At 42.0% G+C, this 22,511-nt stretch overlaps 3 protein-coding genes across 3 annotated transcripts; all 3 read left to right on the plus strand.

Annotated features, from left to right (window-relative positions):
* Positions 1-7,765: 7,765 nt before the first annotated feature.
* Positions 7,766-9,208, plus strand: VFPPC_12364 (thioredoxin reductase; the record flags this gene model as incomplete). Its single annotated transcript, XM_018290272.2, has 1 exon — positions 7,766-9,208. One exon carries the CDS (start codon positions 7,766-7,768, stop codon positions 9,206-9,208), a length of 1,443 nt encoding a protein of 480 aa, XP_018135875.2.
* Positions 9,209-18,102: 8,894 nt separating this feature from the next.
* VFPPC_12360 (hypothetical protein) lies at positions 18,103-18,806 on the plus strand (the record flags this gene model as incomplete). The annotated part of the gene is made up of 3 exons (XM_018290270.1): positions 18,103-18,240; positions 18,308-18,551; positions 18,607-18,806. The coding sequence occupies 3 exons, from the start codon at positions 18,103-18,105 to the stop codon at positions 18,804-18,806; spliced, it is 582 nt and encodes a 193-aa protein (XP_018135873.1).
* Positions 18,807-18,990: 184 nt separating this feature from the next.
* Positions 18,991-20,565, plus strand: VFPPC_12359 (CFEM domain-containing protein; the record flags this gene model as incomplete). The annotated part of the gene is made up of 6 exons (XM_022428824.1): positions 18,991-19,083; positions 19,142-19,277; positions 19,342-19,643; positions 19,731-19,740; positions 19,880-20,148; positions 20,293-20,565. 6 exons carry the CDS (start codon positions 18,991-18,993, stop codon positions 20,563-20,565), a joined length of 1,083 nt encoding a protein of 360 aa, XP_022283887.1.
* Positions 20,566-22,511: the final 1,946 nt, after the last annotated feature.

Consider the following 22,511-nt stretch of genomic DNA (forward strand, 5'->3'; position numbering starts at 1 on the left):
ATAAGATAATTCTAGCTTTTTAGAAACTCCTAGCTAAGTACCTACTTTCTTATAGTATTATTTAGGCTATTAATAAATATATAGATTTATAACTATTCTAGGATAGGCTTAGAAAGCTTAGCCTCTACCTTACCCTAGACCTTCTTATATACTTAGAAGGTCTATTCTTTCTTCTATTAAAGGCCTATTAGTATCTTTATTGCTTCTAAGCAGTATAAGTCTTTATCTATAGTTTCTTTCTTTAACTATTTAATAAAGCTAACCTATAAGTAGTCTTAGTACTAAATAAGTCTATCTACTATAGTATATCTTATCTATTATTACTTTATATCTTTAGCAAGGTAGCTACTAGTATAGGTAACCTTAGTAGCATTATTAGGAAAGCTATACTAATCTATAGTAAAGGCAGCATTAAGGTCTAAGAGAAAGTATTATAGGCTCTTATAGGTATCCCTCTTATATATAGGTGCCTTTAGTTATACCTTTATAATGCTATATTATAGCTATAGCGCTATAAGCTTAGTATAGAGTTAAGATAGTAAAGGCGCTTTACTGCTTCTTTATTTCTTCTTAATATCCTTTAGTTATAATTCTAGTATAGCTAGCTTTACTTACTTTCTTATAAGTTATAGCTTTCTTATAACTCTATTAATAGCCTCTTAAATTGCTATTTTATCTTCTACTTTTATAGTTATACTTACTTGCTAGTCTAGAAGAGTATCTTAGGGAAAGTTCTTAGTAGACCTAGAGAGTACTAAGCTTTTAGTAGTAATTACTATATATTTACTATATAGAGTTAGTTTAGTAGGAGTATTTATATCTATTATCTTACTGCCTTATCTAATAGTTTACTGCTCTAAAGGGTAGAGAGATTAAATTATTAGAAAGGGTATTTAAATAAGTAGAGTAAGGGATAAGAGAAGTAATCTTATATTTATAGTAAAATAGCAGATATCTAGTAGTTAGAATAGTAATAGTCTTAATCTCTAACCTCCTTCTAAAACCCTAAAGATCTCTTCTTCCCTTCTTTTTATACTAGGAGTAGGATAGCAGTATGGTATCTGCTACTCACAGTTAGCCCCTCTTGGGAATAGCTTCTAACACTTTTAGATTTAGCTCTAATAGGAAGGTCTATCTCTATTGCATAATACTACTAGTAATCTCGCTATAGCTTAGATCTTGCTTCTTGCCTTATATCTAGAGCATTTTGTCTTCTATTAGTAATTTAGACTCTATTATATATTTAGCTTCTTATAGGGGCTCTATAGGGGGCAGCTATTCCTACGCTATTAACTTTATTATCTTACTGTGGAGAGTCTTTGCTAAGGCTAATATTATAGGCCTCTTTAAGGCGCATATAGCCTCTAGCCTTAGTAGCTATACTATATAGTATTATAGCTAGTTATTATCTACTCCCTTAGGTAGGTCCTACTCTCTTTAAGATAGTATATCTACTTATTTATTTTGCTTTCCTAGTATATATAAGATAATAAAGTTATATCTTAATAGTATAAGAGACTATCTTATTTATTATTTAGTAAGTTTCTTAGCTATTATAAAGTATTTAAGGTTTTTATAGTTAGTTTGTATTTTAAATTCCTTTATACTTTATAGTTCTCTATCCTATTCTTCTAAATACTTAATAATTACTAATATTTCTTTATTATAGATCTTATAGTTATACTCTACTAGTATATTTTTCTTTAAGTAGAATATATAGGGTTATAGTATTCTATTATTATTAAACTATATTAGGGCTCCTTTTATGCTCTAGGTAGAAGTATCTATTTCTATAATTATTTTCCTATCTAAGTTAAACTAAACTAGGACTAATACTCTTATAAATAGTTCTTTTAGTTACTAGAATATAGTTTTAGCTGCTTTAGTCTATTAAAAGGCTTAATCCTTTTAGGTAAGTATAATAAGAGAGGCTATTAGGGCTAAGTATTCTTATATAAATTATTAATAGAAGTTTATAAATCCTAGAAAGCTCTATATTGCCTTTACTAACCCTAGCGCTTTCTAGCTAATAATAGCTTTAACCTTTACTAGGTCTATCTATATCCCCTTACTAGCTTTAATAATAAAGCCTAAGTATCTTATACTAGTAACTTTAAATTTATATTTATTAATATTAAGCTAAAGGCCTGCCTTATAAAGCTTTATAAGAACCTTCTTTACGTAAGATTAGTAGTCTTCTTTTATGCTATTTATATATATAAGGATATTATCTATATAGGCAGAATAGAACTTATCTAAATATTCTCTTAGCGCCTAGTTAATATATCTTTAGAAGGTACTAGGTATATTTGCTAGTCTAAAGGGCATAATAAGCTATTTAAAGAGCCTATACCTTATTCTAAAGGCTATTTTCTATTTATCTCCCTTCTAAATCTATATCTTATAAAAGGCAGTAATAATATCTAACTTAGTAAACTATTTTGCTTTTCTAATATTATAAAGGGTCTTATAGATTAGTAGGAGAGAGTAATAATCTTTACGCGTAATTCTATTTAGCTCTTAGTAATCCACATAGAAGCATAGGCCTCCTTCTAGTTTCTTAATAAATAGGACTAGAGTAGTAGCTAGAAAGTTACTTACTTAGATAAAGTTCTTATCTAGTAGCTCTATTAAGGTCTTCTAGAGCACTAAGAGCTTATCTCTTAATATATTATATAGTAGTTCCTATAGAACCTTAGTATCCTTTCTATTTGCCTGCTCTAGTTAGATCTAGTAGTCTGCTCCTAGTCTTAAGAGCAGTAGTTTATTAGCCTAGGACTTATTAAATAGTACCTAGAATTCTTAGTATTATTAAGGGAGCCTTATATATAGGTTTATAATAATTTTCTATTAAAGGGCCTTATTAATATCTGCTAAGCTTGCTAAGAATATCTAGACTTAGGTGTTCTTTCTTGCGCGTTAAGTCTAGGCGTAGAACCCTATCCTAGATATCTAGGTATGTAGACCTCTTACTATGCCTTTTATGTTATTTTCTATTCTTAGCTATTATAGCCTAATTTCTAAGTACTCTTCCTTTATATAGATAGTAACTTCTTAGTCTTTTATCTAAGCTAGTCCTATGATTATATTATAGTTATCTATTTTAGGTATAATATACAAGTAAACTTTATGCTATATATATCTATTAATATCTATTTAAATACTTATAATTTCTAAAGTTATAGTGTCTTAGTCTCTATTAAAAGCTATTACTTCTTATAGGGGGATTAAAATACGCTAAAGTTTATTCCTTTATATAAAACATTTATTAATTATACTGTAAGATATATAACCTATATCTACTAATATAGATGCAAAAGCTATATTATCTACTAAAGTTAAAATACTAAAGGGTATACTCTCTGCTAGGTAGTCTCTTAGTCCTTATAAATTAAGGCTCTTTATTTGCTCTTAGTTATATTTTTAGCTAAGAGCTATTCTTTTCCTAAATCCCCTAAATCTTCCCCTAAACTCTCTTTACCCATTCTTGCTTAGGTTCTTAAAGCTTTTATAGGTAGAATTACTAGCTTTAGTTTATATTGCCTAATAAAGTGTCTATTAAGGCTATAGCATAGGCATGCTCTTTTATCCTTCTGTTATTAGAGCTCTTTAGCTAAAGCCTATTTAGCTCTCTAATTAGAACCTATAGCATTTAGCTTTATTCCTTCCTAGTCTATAGGGTCTAGGGAGGGCGCTTCTATAGCGGCTTACTTTAATTCGCCATAGTTACTTTATTGCGGTTAAGGTAGGTTCTAATATTAGTTCTATCTACCGTAAAAGCAGTATTTATTAAGGTTAGCGCCTAGGTTCTAGAGTATATTTATATACTTAGGGTAGGTTATTAGCAAATTTAGTTAGCCTACTAAGTGTGCTTATAGGGTTAGATTAATAGCTTACTTTAAGCTATTAATCTGCACTAAGTTATCCTAGGTTGCTTCCCTACTGTCTAATAACTCCTTTTTAAACTTAGGGAGAAAGGCAGTAAAGCTCTCCTTATCCTTCTGCCTTATTATTTCTAGTTAGCTTATAGCGCGCTATTAGCTATTTAGGTTACCATAGCAGGTTACTAGGTACTCTAAGAACTAGTCTAGGGTATAGTAGCCTTCTATAGCGCCTTTCTCAAAGAATATAGCAGCTATCCCTTAAGAGGCCTAGTCTAACCAAGCATAGATGTACGCAAACTAGTTAAAGGGACTTCCTATAGCTAATCTATCCACATAAAGCTTACTCTATATCTTAAGTTACTAAGTTTAGAACTTTTAGCAGTTCCTATTAAATCTCTATAGATTAGAGAGTATTAGTTTTCTTTTTATAGCTTTATTAGCTAAGCCTAGTTATATAGGTTTAGGTCTAACTATTAGGGGGTAAGAAGTTATAGATAGTATAGTAATAGCTAATTATAGGGCTTAGATTTTTGCTTATATAGCTTCCTAATTATTCTCTTGCTCTATACGCAGGATTTAGAGTTATTCTAATATCTAGCTTATTATTTATAGTATTAACTGTATATTTCTCCTAGGAGATTCTCTGTCTTAATTTATTAATTCTATTATTAGACTAGTTATTAGTTTATCTTATTCTATTCTATTATACTAGAGGCTTTAGTCTAGATATCTTATCTCTTGCTCCTAGAGGCTAACTCCTACTTATTTATTTATTATTATTATTATTATTGCTTATTTTTAAGCCTTCTACTTATCTATAGTTTATATAGGTTATTATAGGGTTCTAATAAATACTTAAGTAAGTAAATGCTAGAGCTACTACTTAAGCATAAGTAAACATGCAAGTTATATAAGGTAAATTCTTCCTAATATAAGAGTTTAGAAAGACTTATTTAATCTACCTAATAATATTATTATAAAGAGGAAGAATTAATAAAATAAAAGGAGAGATCCTCTAGATCTCTCCTGTAATATTCTCTATGTGCACTAACTATAACGTTAGTTATATAGGCAACTATTAGATATAGGTATTGCAACCATAGTTACAATTAACTATATTATGGCGACGCAATAAGGCCTTCGGCCGAGTCTCCTTTAGGGTCTAACCCGTCACACTAATCTCTAGCAGTTAGTTGCGCAATATATTATATAGCGGTACCTAGGGGAGCTCTAGCTTATTCCTATTTAGGTCCCTCTTAAGACAAATATAGTAGTCCTAGGTTCCTCTGTGTGGCAGCAGGTTATTTGCCTTTACCTTATTAAAGAGGTTCTTATAGTTCTATAGCTCCTCTAGGAGGATATCTTTAAGCTACTATAGCAGTCCCTACTTAGCTAACTTAGGGGCTAAGTATATATTTATCTTATAGAGGCTTATTGCTAGTAAGAATATATCTTGCTTTATTTATTTTGCCCTATATATTATGCCTATATAAGTTAAGCCTAGGATAGCTAGCATTAGGCTATCCATATAATATGCCTTAGCAGCCTGCACTCTTAACTCTAATGCCTTGCCTACATATAGCTATCTCTTTACTGCATCTAGTATAATCTTATTCTAAGATATCTAGGGCAGTCCTAAGATGTAATCCCTAGTAAGGCTAGGAATTATATAGGCAACTAGGGGGAACTCCTACCTATTAATATTTACAGATAAGCAGACTATATATAACACCCACGCTATTGCTTAGGTGCTCCTATCTAGGTCTACTGCAATTCTTATGCAGTAGCTATATAGGAGTAGGATTCTCTCTAGCTATAACTTCTATATAAGGCTCTTACTTACAGCAGAATAATAGTTATAGCTACTATTAACCTATATATCTATAAACTTAATGCTATTTATAAGCAGGGGAATTATAAATAGTATTATATTTATATTATCTTTAATTTTCCTATACTTACTATTAGGTCCTATATACTGCTACTAACTACCCTACGCTTATAACCCTGCCTCTAAGCTAAGACTCCTACTAGGGGCAGGTTATTTCCCAAGTTCTTACTATCCTTCTTATCTTTGCTTGCGGGTTACATGTTAACCGCCTTTACTCTAGTTGCTAGTTAGTCCTATAAGGGTAGGAGTAGCAGGCAATCTTATATAAAGTGGTTCTTATTGCTATAGTATAGGCATTAGCCTTCTCTCTACTAGCAGTCCCTTTTCTTATTAGGTGCCTACTAGGCCTATTACTACTGCCTAGTTCTATATAACTAGGCCTACTAATAGCCTAATAACTGCTTATAGCTATTATGCTAGTTCCTACCTAAGCGTAATAGGTTTATGCCTAATATTTCCACGTTGCCTTTCTTGTCCCTAGCTAGGCCTAGGTAGTATCTTACTCTAGCTTATTCTTCTATCTAGTAGGCATTAATATTAAGCATAATACTATAGTATCTATTAATAGCTATAGTATAGTTTATTTACAAAATGTCCTATTCTAAGTAGCAGTTATATATCTTTTTATTAAGTATAGTTCTAAGCTTAGCTAGCTTAACTATATTAGCCTAACTAATACTACTAGCTAGTATAAGTTTCTATTTAAACTATACGTAATCTCCAACACGCTGCTGCTGCCTCCGGAAATGGTGGCAACCCGCAACGGGCAAGGTGTGCTCGCCGCTATTGGCGCGCCCGCCCTGGATGCCCCACAATTCAGCGCACTGGTATATATAGACCTGACCTCCCATCACCTCCTCGACTTGTACTCTTGACTTTTATCCTGTCAACAGACTCTTACTTCTCCTCCCCAACATCCACTTGGTATCCTGGTATTATTCCCTGTCCATATCTTCTACACTTGGTTTAGGTCAGTCCTTTCATTTCACAACCCTGGTCATTATGCCTTCCCGAGTTCAGCAACTGCGGCGTGCTTTTGCCAAACAGCGTGCCCTGTCTGTCCTCGCAGTATTCGGTTCGCACTGAAGCCAAATTACTCGGATCCGCTGACCAGCCTATTCACTTGTCTTCGATTGTCCCGATTTCATGTTTCATTTCATTCCTCAGTGCGGGAATTCATTAGTACGTACGGAAACAGTTCGTCAATTCCCTGCCGTGATTTTGGTCATACTGAACTTGAGACAGGAACATCTTTGGTTTCGGACACGACGCTTTGACTACTTCGCCTGCATGCAGCTCCTCCAATAGCAAAAATGTCTCATACTCCTTTTCAACAAGTTTCTGCTAATACCTTGACGAGCTGAACCAAGCTGCAGAGTACCCAGTGGCATGACACGTCATCAGGGATGCGGGAAGGCAGGAACTTCTGAGACTGGAGACGTCTTTCGCCGAAGGAACGAGCTGAGCCGAGCTGCGGTATCATGACGGTGTGACACGTCATCAGGCACATAGAAAGACAGGAACCTTTGAAAATGGAGGCCTCTTTTGTCGGCGGTCTAGCCCAACATCCTCTGGCGACATACAGAATGCATCGTCACGGCGACTCCGGTTGGTTATACCAACGGCTTTGGTGGAGAGTTAGGCTGAATTGGTGAGTTCAGCCAAGGCCGCATAGGCATACTCTGCGGCGATATTACCTGGACAAGAAAGAAGTCCGGTATTGCCTCTCAGTAGGTGTGGCTCGGCAGTTTCTTGATAGGCAGATCGCAGGGCAAAGAGGTGACAAGACTTGGCTCTTGGATGTTGATCGCGGTGTGACGGAACTATGGGGCTGACGAGCGAGACGCAGTCGTACAAAGATGGCGACATCAGAATCTTGGTGTTATTTCCCGGGTATATAAAGCTCCATACAGCATCGTATGCACATCCGGACAAATATCCTTATTTCTCAAGTTTTGAATTAGGCAGGCACGTTTTATATGCTGTCATTATGACAACTAATGTTTTACTTCATAACCAGCGCTTTTGGACTCCGTTAATGCACATACAAGTGAAACATTCTTGTAGCAAACCTTTGTCCGCCCAGCAGCAGGGATCTTCATCACCAGATAGCGCTAAAATACCGTCACGTACAACGCCGTCACGGTCAAGCAGTCGTGTGCCCGACGAGCAGATAGCGAAAACGGACGAGATCATATCAATATCCTCCGATGGGGAATCTGACTTGGAGGATGACTGCCATGATGGGTCGCAGAAAAGTCTCATGCATGTGTCGAATCAGTCAACTCCAGCGAGCATTGCTCCCGAGGGTAGTAAGAAGCCTGTCTGCCGGATAACCCCCAGCATGTCGACCTGGGATGAATGGATTAGGACTGACAACAAGCAAGACGCACCGACTGATGCAATTTGCCTAGAAAGGATCATGGATACCGCCACTGCTTCGCTTTCCTGGACTAGATCTGTGGTAGGAGACACGGATGCCGACCATGAGCAGCCCCCAGCATCGGCTGCTTCCCGACAACAATCATTTACGGGCCTGCATTGTACCCCGACGACACAAATCAAAAAGGTACCGGCCAAAGCATCGCCTTCGCCAGGTCTGCCTGTAGGCAATTGCGACGCTATCTACACCGAGGATGCGACGCCAATGATGAGCCCGAGCCCGGCTTCTGCGGAGTCTACAACTTCCTCTCTGGCTAGCCCCTTTTGTTCGCCACGAACGCCAGCATCAACACGAACATCAACGCCAGCAGTGTCCCAAAGGGATACCGTGTCACTCAAGAGCTCTTCATATGATGTGGAGCCTATGCAGGCAAACTCCTCTCCGATAGCAACTTACGATAGTATGAATACACCCAGAGATCCATCTACAGCGCAGTCCCAATTTCTGGATGGTTCCAAGGTCGAGCCGAATATATATGGACATATGAATGGCAAAAATATGGACACGGGGTCGAGCATGTCCCACAGTCGCCAGCAAATCAGACCTAAGACATTAAGCGAAGATTCGCAGTGGCGCGACAGGGACGATTCACCTGGGCAAGACGGTACCAGTACACAGAGCGATACAGAATACTGTCCTTCATCGACAGACAATGAAAATGAAGGCAGCCGCAATCAGGACAATGACAAGGACGAAGGGTCTCAACAGGGTTCACGCAAGCGCCGTAAATTCGGCAACCCTGCTGTATCCAAATCGCCTAGTAAACGGAACTATCCTGATGCCTCGACCAACGAGCATCGACCACGGGACCTGCTCTTCCCGGCTATGTCGCCTCCCTCAACCAACGATATCGACGGTGTAAGAGCGGAGTTCAATAAATGGGCCTTACAGAATGTCCTACTACAGCGTACAATTATAAACCGCAGAGCAACGTTCCAGTTACAGTTTAAATGGGACTTGTGCAGGAAACACGGTCACGTAATACATTAAGAGTCCAGGAGAAGTCCTAAGCCGTATAAGAACACCGTCGGGGTCGTCAAGCGAGGACGTAGCACGAGAGCCAGGTTCACGAAAGAGGAGGACGGGCTTCTCATCAAACTAAAAGAAGAGCTTCAGCTATCATGGGCAGAGATTCATTTACAGTTTAGTGACAGATTTGCAGGGCGCTCGAAAGAGGCTCTTCAGGTTCGTTACTGCACAAAGTTGAAGTGTCGTGGATGATCTTAAGGTGGTGTTTGTGAGATCACGTTCTAGGTTCAACTCCTAAAAACAAATTTTCAGCATATTTTCAATATATTGTGCATGCAGCATTGTTCCGAGGTGGTTAAAGAGGCTGCTTCACGTGCGATACTTTAAAATTAAAGTGTCCCGTAGAGCCTTGAATGACACACTGGTACTGATGCTTAGGGCAATATCTGCTGACATCAGGTGTCACTTACATAGAAGTGTAGCCGTAGGACCTGCCTGAGTCACCCTGCATGCCCAACGAGAAGGTAGTCAAAGTCTATATGGCACTGACCCCGGAAATGGAAATTGTAGGGACTCCAATCGTCACCTCGCCTTCGGTGTAAGTTAATACGGCTTTCCGCGAACTAGCCTGGCATGAGAAGCCATAATATGCTAGCACTTAGGCGTGGGCCAAATCTCCGTAGGCCAAGATATGGATCATTGCTGCCTACTTTATATCTTTATTTGAAGCCACTTCTGAAGGGTGCGAATTATGTATGATAACACGGTTATAAATAGTCAATCAGGAAGCTTGGTAAAGGGATCTTGTGTTATAATTACGGCTACATCGGCACTCAATGTAACGCATCCCAAGTTTGTAGCTATTGTGCAGAGCAACATGCGACCAAATACCGTCATCAGTTGTGGAAGGATGGTAACACCGCTGAGATGCCTCCGTCGACGCACATGGTTGGCATGGCACAATGCATTCGATCGTGGAGTGAGGGTAGTGTATCAACCACATCTACCCCTAGGTCTTCTTGAAGGCGATAATTGGGGGCGAGTCTTTCAGTCGTAGGCAGAATCAGCGTAGATATGGAGGAACAGGACTAATCGTGATCGATTTGATCGAGGATCGATTCGATTTCGACGTGTGGTCGATCGAAATAGATCGATTATGAGGTCTGCTCGATGGATAGGATCAATTTCCAAGCTTCGGGTAGAGTTCCGGGGAGGATGTCGGAATAGAGAATTCCCGTTAAGTACGGGGCCGCTTTGTATAGCAATAGCAGTAGAAGAACCTCTCTGGGTGTCATGCTGCAGCCGCTTAACAGTGCTAGTCCACGTGGCTAGCTGCGGTAGACCGCACCGTGCTTTGAGAGTTGTCTGACTCGCTAATGGTTGCAATTTCTAGAACAGGCGGTCGTGGCTTAGTTCGAATGCTGCCGCATATGATGAGGTTCAGGAGGGGTCTTAAGATTGGGATGCAAGCTAGCAAATCTGTCAGCGCTACCCTTTCTACCCCCTTTGATGGATGTTGTAACATACCACATATTATTGCGATATTAGTTTTGAGGCCGACGAGTATCGACTCAGAAACTTGATTCCAGGTTATGTCAAGGGATTTGGTGTCAGAGAGTCCCGCAGAATAGATGATAGATACAGACACCACACTATTTTATAGGTGAGCACACCGGCTTGCTAGGTTTTAATACCTTCCAAGTTAACTCACAAGATACCCCCAGCAAAGGTACATATGATGGCTATCTTCTGTGCTAAGTGAAGGTGAAGTCTCCAGATATACGGAATAGGAAGAATAATAAGGAATACCTCAGTAATAAGATTTGAGATGGCAATCGCTAACGTTAATTTAAGCACGTTATCGTTGCATGAATAGTTGAACGTCGGTGTTCGATTAACGGGATTATATCTTCCCCAGAAAGCCTGTATCGGCACACATTGCAAACTGATTGCCACGGTCTGTAATAGAAGTTAGCGCAGTGCCCACTTCACTAAGCTGAAGGCCGAATCTGAGTTTGTAAGCATACAGTTGCGACTCCCCAAGCCCAGACAATGACAAGCAAGATCCAGATTAGTGGCTTAATAGAATCCTCAATGCTAAAAAGACGCCAATATAGGGCAAGTATTGACGACTTGATAAGGGAAAAGGTTAAGGGGTAAATAAGGCTACTAAAAATATAAGCTTTAGCCCATTGTTCTCCAGTTTCAGGCGGAGCGAGCCAAATATGCCTGCCGAATCCGTATTTTCCCTCTGTCGCTTATCCTTAGTTTGGTTCATTGAGACCCAGAATTCAGACGTTATATAACCTACTCCAGAAGATGTTGATGAATGTTATCGCCCCCGTACAGAACTAATTATTATTATTAGCATTATTTCCAAGCGAGGGTCTAGCCTTTGGCTCGCACGGAGGCGGTTAGCAATACCAACGCGGCGATAATTAGCCAATCGTCTAACCATAATCGACTCTTTGTGAGCCTTCGGCAAAAGATACGGAGAATAGTAGCTATGACAGCTAGTGACCAAGTTGATGACCAAACAGCGACTACTTGGGGAAATCTATTGGCCGTGAGGTCAATCCCCGGCGGGGGGGATCCAATTTCTGCCATCGGATACTGATAAGTCCTAGCGTGGCGAGTAAGAAAGACGACTTCAGCCGTGATATGTCAGCGCGTCATGCTCATGTTGCATTGTATGTTTCGGAAGTTCAATTCTTGCCTTTCCCACAAAAGTGACGTATGGAAGGGTTCTCATCGATTGTGACAGAAATCGAGGAAGTCTCTGCTGAGCGCATATTCTTAATGTTCCAGGTTCAAGGACTGTCTGCTGGAGAACCTTGCCTCTGTCGGTAGGACAAGCAGCCTTTATGTAATGCGTGGGGAGGTGTGCGCCACGCACCAACAGACCAATTAACCAAAAGATCCGCCAGTACAAGCAGCCGCTTCTAGCGCTACAGCGTCGAGGCGAGCCAGCACTTGCGCGAGGGCGGGGCTGGTGGGCTAAGGATTGATTGGTCTTAAAGCGAGCTGCTTCTTATATTATTGCTAGGGGCAGACAACTTAGTTATATAAAGATATATATCTTCTTGGTAGTAGACTTAATGGGTGGATGAGTACTGATCATAAAAGCAAAGGCACCACGCATTGTGTCCCTATATTTATACGTTTTATGTACACAATCCCACTACCGCCAGGTGTAATATATATAACAAGCCTTAGGCCCGTGTTGGAACTGGGGAGCTATCAGGCTTCAGGTCTCAACCTTAACGGAGATCAACGCAATACCCGGCTCTAGCGCCACCACCGACCGCTACCTGGCCCCACCATGGAGGCTACCAGTCCATGTGACCGTGAGTTACAGCCAGGCAAGCCTTACCACGGAGGCGTTCAGCGGGCTGCCCTGCCCCGCGAGTATCTTAGGGTCTCGAACTTCCTTTGCTTTCCTTTTTTTTTACTATCATGGCTGTCAATGGCTTAGTAACACTCGTGGCCGCCGCGAAGGAGCTGGCGTCTACTGATGCAACTGCTTGGATCATGCGACTAGCATCAGGTGTAGTCTGTACCAATCATCGCAAATTGAAGAAAATGGCGGCTCACAACCTTGACAGAAGACTTGGATTGCTGTAGCTCTCATACGGCAATGGCCCTTGCAGCAAGGTGGGTGCTTGGCGAGGACGAAGGTGAGCTAGAAGCCGCGTAGCTTGCTATAAAATAACATACTGTTGTACTGTACTCAACGGAGCTTGGAGCAATTTTCGGGCATTCCCTTAGTTAAAGGGCGAGATCTCATTCAGCTAGGGTTAAAGTCAACAAGCCGAATGGCCCACACGCGCTAGCTATATTGACTGCGACAACACAGAATAGCATTATAGACGCTAGTATTAATTCAGGTGTAGTAAAGTCTGCATTATTATTTGAGTTAAACGTGCCTAGCCTTGGTTTTATATTGTAACGGGCTGAGCCCGATGGTGGCTCGGCTCGCACTCTTGCCTTCCATGCCGCAATAGTGGCTGGTAGCCCCTAACAACAAGCGAGATTAGCAGAAGCAAGCTTACAAGCCTATAAGAGCTCTGCGAGCTCTTTCCTTCTTGTTCTCCTTTTCCTTTTCTCCTTAGCTTTGGATACTCGTTATAGTAGTTCTAGCCAGTTGTCAATATACTCGCTTGAACCGTTACATATATAACTATATCGCTGTCTCTAGCTAGCTAGCGAAAGTATCATGAAGTGGTAGCTATAGATGTATTGAACAGTGGACTGGTCCTTGGTTTCCTCTCTATCTAGTGAGATATCTAGGGCTTCTTTATGGTGGTCTGAATAGCTTCCCCAGCCATCTTCTGATATTTAGTATGGCTGGCCAGCCTTCTGGTGGTTGGGCTAGCTCTATAATAAGCTTTATAGCTGCTGACGTCTTTTTTCTTGGCGCTACTAAACCTTAGTTATTGTGACAGAAAGCCTTAAAATAGTGTAGGTCTAGCTGTCGTTTTGGCATTCGCATTATTAACCTAATAGCTTCCTACCTATAAGTTTTCACTAGAGCAACGAAGACTAGGTGCTGACAGCCACTAGCGCATGCCACATTGGTTCTGGTCTCCAAGGAGGCTGCTGCTGCCTGTCTAGTATGGGTTGCTGCATGCTAGCGTTGTGACGTACCTAGGTAGTTAGCCACAATACAGGATAAGAGACAATAGTTAGAGCAGACAAAATGTTATACGTAATGCAGCTAATCGCTACTGCGTTTATACTTTGCTTGCTTCGCCCTAAACACTAGCCAGCCAGGTAGCAACTGGGCCAGAATTACCGCCGTTACTGCACGTCTATGCGACCCAAAGATCCGCGAACGTAGATACAGCACGGGGTACACAGTATGATTACGTGGTATGATTGCAAGGGCAGGACACACACATAGGACGGGACCAAATGTGCCCTGGAGCTTGTGGCGTTGTGGCTCATGACGGCGGGTCTGTGGCGCCTGTCAACTTACTTTTGGAGGGACGGTCATTCCGAAGACAGCTCACTCGACGGTCGCAACGGCGTTTGGCAGGCTTTCTAACCATGCGGGCAGATCTTGCCAAAGAAGCCACTTTTGGCTCCCATTTTAATGTACCATTTCTACTCCAGTCCTAACCAATACTCCTGACTTATCTGAACCGTCGGAGAGTTGTTCATAGTATTAAAGAAGTGTTGTAAATATACGCCATAAACTGCCTTTCTATTGACTAGTCGATGACTAAAGGAGATAGAGCAGCTTTCGTCGCTCGTTATAAAAGCTGGAACCGGCTCCATGTCACGCCCCTGTAAGGACGCCAAAAATAGTCCTGTGATGCTGAATCAAATGGTAGGTACATGTGGTAAGTTTCGGACACCAAGACGATCTACAGCAACACCACCGGATAGTATTTATACATTGTATATGGTACCTCTTTCCTTATAGCCTAGGAAGTTAGGTTGACATTTCTAATCCGACTATGGAGATGGTTTTGCCCTTGTGAGTCTTCATGAAATCGGTTCCCCAACCTCACTCAGAGTTTATGCGAGAATGCAGATAAGGCTAACTACCTTGCCCGTTTCACCAGTAACTGAGCATCGAATACATACGTCACCATTTATTCTGTATATAATTAAGAGCTGTGAGACTGCCCAGATATCGTACTTCAAAGCCCTGTTGGCAGACTAACAATTGATGCTGCAGCAACATCGCGAATGTCGCATATAGAACCAATAATTACAAAATAATGATATGATCCATTCCGCCTCCTACTTCTTTTCCATAATGTTCAGAGTGAATTACAATGCTTGAACAACCTTCAACAACAAGGTCGAGGCCCGTGCTGACAAGCAGCATGGAGTAATACCTGTCCTCGTTGATTAGACCCGCCAGCTCGAAAACTTATAAGTGGCAATGCTCGTAGTGGTGAGTCTCCTTGTACCCTTCTTCCATGGGTAGCTTGGCTTGCAGAATCTGTAGCTCGTCGTAAAGTTGTACTAGTTGTGAGCCACCAGCTCCAGTTCCATCAAGGCGAGGCCGTAGCATGGCCTTGTTGAAGATTTCAGATAAATCACAAGCATATTTTAATACCAAACCATCCCTTTCGAGACGTAGTGGCGCCTTACTGGACGCCCCCCGCGCCAAATTCACTCTGAGAATACTCCATCCTGTCGACTAATTCATACAGCTGAGGTATTTCTGGTGTAGAAAAGAGTAATAGCCGCAAATAGACTAACGAACAAACACTGTGGTATTGTGAGTCTTCACGATCCATCAAGGTGGTAGAAATACAGGAAATGGTTAGACATTGCCACGCTAACCTGTCAAAGCAGAACATGCCCCGAAGGGCTTTTAAGATGGCTCGACGTTTCTCGGGTGTATGGGCATTGTTCGAAAGTGCTCTATTAACCCTCGGCATTATGCGCTCTATCATTTCATAACCCGCAGCACGAAACAGGTTTCCCGCTCGGTCACGGCCCATAATGCAACAATACGAAAACATAATGAGGAGGGCTTGTGCCGTTGGGAGCAAGGGTTTTCCAGCCTCCGAGTCGAGCAATCGTTTTGCTTCAGTAAAGAAGGCCACGCCTAGACTGCGAGTGGATGATGGGTTTGTTGCCAAGGTTGCTCCATAATAGCTCTAAGCAAACAAAATTAGGAAAGGAGGCAATTTACGTACCGCTATAATTTACATACCATTGTAAAGGCGCAAATAGCATTAACTAATAATGCCGAACAAAACCATCCATTTTGAGACGGCTGGGGATTTGCTTGCATATCCTTAAGAAACATATCCCTATTAATAAATGACATGAGAAATCGCTGGTCCTTTTCGAAGAATATGCTGATAAGGCGTTGTAGTGTGCTACTATCAGTAACAGTAGTCCAAGGTGAGGATGCAGCTAGCCTTAGTCGGCTTGGATGTTGAGAAGGGTTCAGTGACTCTGTGGCACCCAGGTGCTTATTCTCAGGCCCAACGTGGAGCAACAGAAGATCGCCATCCCTAATGAGGCGGACCACATCCAAAGGCTCTGACATCTCTCTTATGCGCTTTAGGATATCTACCGCCTCGTTCTATGATCTCGTCTGCAGGTAAGTAAAGAGCTCACGAAGCTGCTCATCAGCTGCTTGTCTAGAGGAAGCGCGAGTCTGATTGGGTTCAGCATTATATTCGCAAGGTATGTTTCGGGTGCTGCATCTATAGCAGACAGGTCGGTCACCACTACACTAGAAATATAGAGCATTAATATTATGCTCGTATATAGCGAAATGGGCTAGAGGTGAAATCAACCTTTGTTTTTGCCTTTTGACAGGCTAAGCATGCGACCAAAATAGGGTGCGGCCTTTGTTCCTCTTCTGGAGCCTTGGGATTGCTCGTCTGCCGAGGAGACAGAGCAGGCAGCAATGGCCGTAAACGAGAAGCCATGAATAATATCGCAACAAGAGCAAAGCGCGCAAGGAACCTACGGGTTGTGTTCTTAGGCGAGGGAGTCGTTGTGCTGAACACACGGGAAGGCAAACGGGGTAAGCGACAATGTCTCTTACATTTCCACGGTCGCCCACAGGCCGAGGACTCTTGAGTAAAAGACGAGCTGTTGAGCCCCAACCTCCTGGAAAAGGCCAGGCAAAAGGGGTTGGATACTGGAAGACATTGTACGGAAACTTAGTATGCCAGGTAATAAAGGCACGCGTTCTTTATGGCCGGTCACAGTTTGTCTGCACTCCTCAAAGCCATAAAGCTCACCATAACGACAGTTGCTCAGGTGACTTGTTACTCCAAACGCTCCTTAGATGTCCAGCTTAAATATACCCCAACAGATTCCAAAGATGATGCTGCTGATACCTGTGGCCATGGAGGCTAATAGGTAGAGGGTCTTGAAATTCCACAGGTCTTCAAAATAGACGCCTCAGCCAGGTGTGCGGCGGTATAGGGGGGACGATCGAATCAGTGCTCCTGGCATCAGTGCTCCTGGTACCTTCGGACTCCAATTCTGGATGCGTGATCCTGCGATTTGTGCTTCTGGGATCAGTCCTCCTGGGATTTTCGAACTCCAATTTTGTATGTGTGGTCCTGCGTACTCATGCCAGGAGTATTGCGCGTGCCAAAATGGATTCTCATTGCACATTGCTCTTCTCCCCTGTACGACGAAAAGTGAACAAACCTGCAGCAGCCCTTGCAAATTCAGTTTTGGCTGACAATGTCGGTGACAACAGCCACTCAAGTGTTGTAACGAACCTGGTGACCCACCAGGAAGCCTTTGCACCTAACCGGTTAGGAGACACCTCCAGAGTGCCAACGCCCCTGTGCGCAGCCCCTCGTCCTAGAAAACCAAGTAGATATGGGAGAAGCTCGCGTGAACGAGAACAAATCCACCGCTGAGACATATTAGCTTTTGGTTCGACCGCATATTTACGCAGGTATTGGTGCAGATGCTGCTGTCAAACGCTCGGCTGCTGGAGTTAGCCAATAAAGTCCACAAGTTTCTGGTAGTGTTAACACTACCAGACTCGTAGTATAAGTTCCTGTGTTCATTCAGGCTGCTCTTCTGTACCAACTTAGCTTGAATGATAATTTTGGCCGCCAAAGGGTCCAAGCTCCTAAGATCGGAGGAAAGGGGGGTGGGGGGGGGGTTAATTGTAGCATCATATTGGCTAACAGTTAACGCCTCAACGCCACCGGATGCTGCTTGGCCATCCCGTGCGGCGAGCGAGAGATCGGACTAAAAGTGTACCAGTAGATCACCAGCCTGTGTATATACAAGCACCAAAACAGCCTGCTCGTGCTTCTCCTACTAGATAACATTATGTCTTACGTCTCTCTCTTCTATCTAATTCCATTCCCACGTGCTCGTAACTCTCCAGGGTATTGAATCTATAGAAACGGCATTCCTCAGCGACGTGGTAGTAGCACGCAATCAGACATTCCTCGCCCATGCCGACGCCACGTTGCGACGTGCTGGGGGGTTCAATGTGGACAAGCGGCAGTTGCCGACGTGTAGCCCGGGACAAATATGATGTCGGGCTGGACGTGGTTATACTTTCTTATCCTCGTGCTCTTCTTGCTTTCCCAGCCATTCTTGTATACATGTGAATAGAGACTCATGATATGATCGCAAACCTCCCTACCAACAACTAAGGACCTCTCTTCTCGTTACGAAAGTCTTGGACTTGAACGACTTGGCGATCATCCGACTAAAACGTGGCTTCGCGCATGTAGCACCAAGGTCGCAATGACAGAGTCGTTGCAACCTCGCATCTACACATCCCTCATCACTATTCTAGTCCCAGCTTTGTTATTAGTCTGCCTACGTTTCTACGCTCGGAGGTTAAAACGTGTTAAATTGTGGTGGGATGACTATTTGGCCGTACTGTCCCTGGTATGCAAGATTCCTTACATAGACTTAACGTGATTGTTACACTCAACGATTTTCTACAGACGGGCATGATCGGCTACGATGTAATTTGTTTTCTCTACGCGGTATCTCCATGTTAGCTGTAGCCTTCTACGTGCTAATCTTATATGTGCCAAAATCCACCATTTTGCCACGCAACAGCCGACATATCGTGTGGCAGGGTTTCAGCTGTGCTTATTGGAATGCGAGGGCCGTTGTGGCAGACACGTGGCTTGCCAGGTGACAATGTGGCGGCTGGTCTTCTGGGTCTCGACAATGGTGCCAATGCTCTCGATGCGCAATATGCAGCGGAAACCCCGTCCTTTATTAAGATAGGGCCAGGGATAGTTTCAAAGATATTTAAAGGACCCACAGGTCCTAGAATCGTGACCTGCTAAATGGGAAACAAAATTATCGCGGCTTAGAATATGATGGCTATCATGTACTTCTTCGCGGCCATAGCGCAACTTACGCCAGCCCTTGCCCAAGGTTTGCGGGCAACGGACTTGCCCGCATGTGCCGTAGGTATAGCCCTTTAAGCCCCAGATAATGTTCTGGCTAATACAAGTTATGCCACAGGAGCTGCGTCTCGCGGACGCCTTGGTGACTTCCAATTGCTCTATTAACAGTGTTGGCTGTCTCTGCGTTGACGCTGCATTACACGCTGGGGTTATTACCTGTGCACGACATAAATGCAAGCCAAAAGACACTCTAGGTACTTACACCAGTGAAAGATACGAGGGAGAGACTCACAGTGAGAGTCAACTAACACTTATTAGTAACTGTCAACCTGACTTCTATTGCCTACGATGCCCCCATTCAAGACGAAAGTCCAAAGGTGGTCCAGCTATCAATTGCATTCGCTTGTGTCACGAGTGTTATTGTTTGTTTACGGCTTTTCCAGCGGGTTTGGCTTGGTAAAGGACTTTATTTGGACGATTATACCATCATGGTATCATTCGTAAGTTCATGCACAACCTTTATTGCCTCCTATCCGACTAACAAGCGCGGTTATTGTAAGATTTTCAAGATAGCCAGCACAGTTCTCCTCGCTATTAACTGTAGGTGCAGGACTTATCGGGCTTAATAGCGTATACTAATAGTATGTAGGTGCTAGAAACAGGTTGGAAAGGGACGTGTGGACACTGTCGTTTGATACTATCACTAGATACCTTCTTGTAAGCTAGACTCGCTTGTAGCTGTAACAGCTAATGCTAACTATGGCGTAGTCCGCGTACGTGCTTAAAGTTATCTATTTTACCCTAGTCTTTACAATCAAATTATTGATACTCGCCTTCTACCTACGGCTCTTTTAAGACCAAATAATGCGGCGTCTTATTGTGGCCACTATGGCGGTCACAGTGTCCTTTCTTATTGTCTTTAGCATTATTGCTATCTTCCAGTGCAAACCTATTGCGTATTACTGGACAGGCTGGGATGGAGAGACAAAGGGATATTGCCTAAACGTGAACGCCCTCCCCTGGGTAAGCGCTGCTGCAAGCATCCTCCTCGATTTGTGGATGCTTGGCTTGCCGCTATCACAGCTTAAGCAGTTACCGCTGCATTGGACAAAGAAAATTAGAGCTGCTCTAATGTTTAGTGTAGGGTTATTATGAGACAGGCCTGCCCCATTAATGTTATGGTATAGCTGATTTCGTTACCACAGCGTTACCGCTATTAGTATCCTCCAGCTTAAATTCCTCATAACGTTTATGAATTCATCAAACTAGACGTGGGATAACGTCCCGATAACCTACTGGTCCGCGGTCGAGTTAAACGTTAGCATATGGTGCGCTTGTATGCCGAGCATGCGCCTCCTTCTTAATCACCTCTTTTCATCAACAAGAGACAGGCTACACAATTCAGCAATAAGCCTCTCACGACACCGTCGCGCAATCGAACCCTCTAATCCAGACCCAAGCTTGGCAATTATACACTTAAGAGGGTTTCAAATCGAGTATTCTAATAAGTGCGAGGCGAGTACAAGAGAGCTGCCTGCGTAACGGTACGCCGTAATGCACACGGACTGTCTCGATAAATACCATTTAACACACCTGTAGCCACGAAGCTACAGAGATAATCCAACTGTCAGCCTTGTTTGTATTCTGATGAGAAGGAGAAGTACTGAACCTGAGGGATCCCACTGTCATGTGGGACTACTCCAAAGGCGCCTAACAAGGGGAAGGGATATCCCGTCGTCCAATTACTAATTTAGGTACTGCGGCTGCCCTGTCGGGCCAGCCGAACTCGTCGCTGGGTTAAAGCCCGCTTGTCTGACAAATTAGCTCCGCTGACAACAATATTTTGAAGTCTTAATAGCATTTGCTCTCAGAGCATGTCCTAACGGATAGTGTCCAAATATAAGCTAGGTAGGATTTGTCTAAGTTAACTATGGAGATTAATATATTAATACAAGCAGATATTCTAGTTACCTAACTATGCGTACCTATTAAGGATTACACTGTCTGTCTCCTGCTTAGATTCTCTGTAGGAGATTTAAGCTAAGAAATTTATTATCCACCCATGTATCCTCTTTAGACGGACAACCATGCTAATATAAAAGGTATTAGTGCTTTCTAGCTCTTAGTTAGGCTCCCAAAATATCTACGCCTGTATTAAAGCCTTGCTAATTTGCCTTAAATTTGCTAAGCTTCTACTTGTCTAGAATGTATTTTCTTAGCTCCTAGATTATAGTAGCATCTAACTATTTTACCAGAAAATTATATTGCCTCTAGCAAGCAAGTAGGCAATCTATTTGGTAAATATCTAGATAGACACTTAGGTAGACTGCTTAAATAGACTGCCGCACTATATTTTCCGTACGTTAATTTAACTGCCCTTTTCTGGTTTTTAGCCTCTAACCCTTAACTATATTTAGCGGTTAATAATCTTTTAGGGCTAGGTTATTCTGGGTTATTAGTGCCTTCCACAGGGTATTACTAGTAAACTGTAACTAGAATATTAAGGTTCTATTCTCTCGGGTGCACTTTAGCACAGCGCGGGCAAGTAACTATTCCTAGTAGTTTATAGCACCAAAATAAGGTCTTTTTGTGTTTATAACAGACGTATTATTGCTGTCTTTTGTTATGCTCTTTCTTAGTATGCGTGGTTTTTAACTTTGCAATAGGTCTAACTCGCTTTTCTGCGATCTAGGATCTTCCGGTTAGAGGGTTATAACCTTACAACGTGTCTATTATGCCACACAGGCTTCTTGCCTCTTGCCGCGGTTTTATTCACCAACAAGTTGCCTTTTAACTGGTAGAGGACAAAGATTATACGTTTTTTTGTAGCCGTAATGCTAAGATAGCCGCTTAGCTATTTCTTTGCACGGCCTACTAAGTTAAGTCACATCACAATAAGTATTTATGCCCTTTTGGCACTCCTTATCTAGTTGTAAATTATTAGGTAATAGGCTAAGGCAAGAAACTAGCAGCATACTATTATCTGCTGCTTAGTATTGCTAATTAGCCTGCGTGAACCTTTCTTGTGGAGAGACTAGACAGCATCCCAACAAAAGTATTTTGTGTATAGCTAGATAAGCTACCCTGTAAGGTTTATCACTTTACAGAACTATTCTGTCCCTACAGCTATAGTCCTTATTAGTATTATAAATCTAACTGCACCAGTCTAACAACATAATGCTAGGATTTTACAGCGGGGAAAGCTAGATAAGGTTAGTTATAGCGGACAAAGGATAAGCTTAGTTAGAAGACTTAGCATACTGCTAATATAGTTCTTTAACGCTTAAAGACAAGATAGGGGTAGTCTGTGCTAAGATGCAATAGAAAGCCGCTATAGCTACATAAGACCCTCCTATAGATATGGACAGCTTAGAGCTTATAGTATTATTATGTTATTAGATTGCTAAAGATACTAATAGATTAGAGTTAGTGCTAACCCCTAAACTCTTAAGAATAGTTAAACTAAAAGGCATATCTGCAGGCAAGCT

Source organism: Pochonia chlamydosporia, chromosome 5 (assembly GCF_001653235.2).
Source record: "Pochonia chlamydosporia 170 chromosome 5, whole genome shotgun sequence".
Classification (NCBI taxonomy): Eukaryota; Fungi; Ascomycota; class Sordariomycetes; order Hypocreales; family Clavicipitaceae; genus Pochonia; species Pochonia chlamydosporia.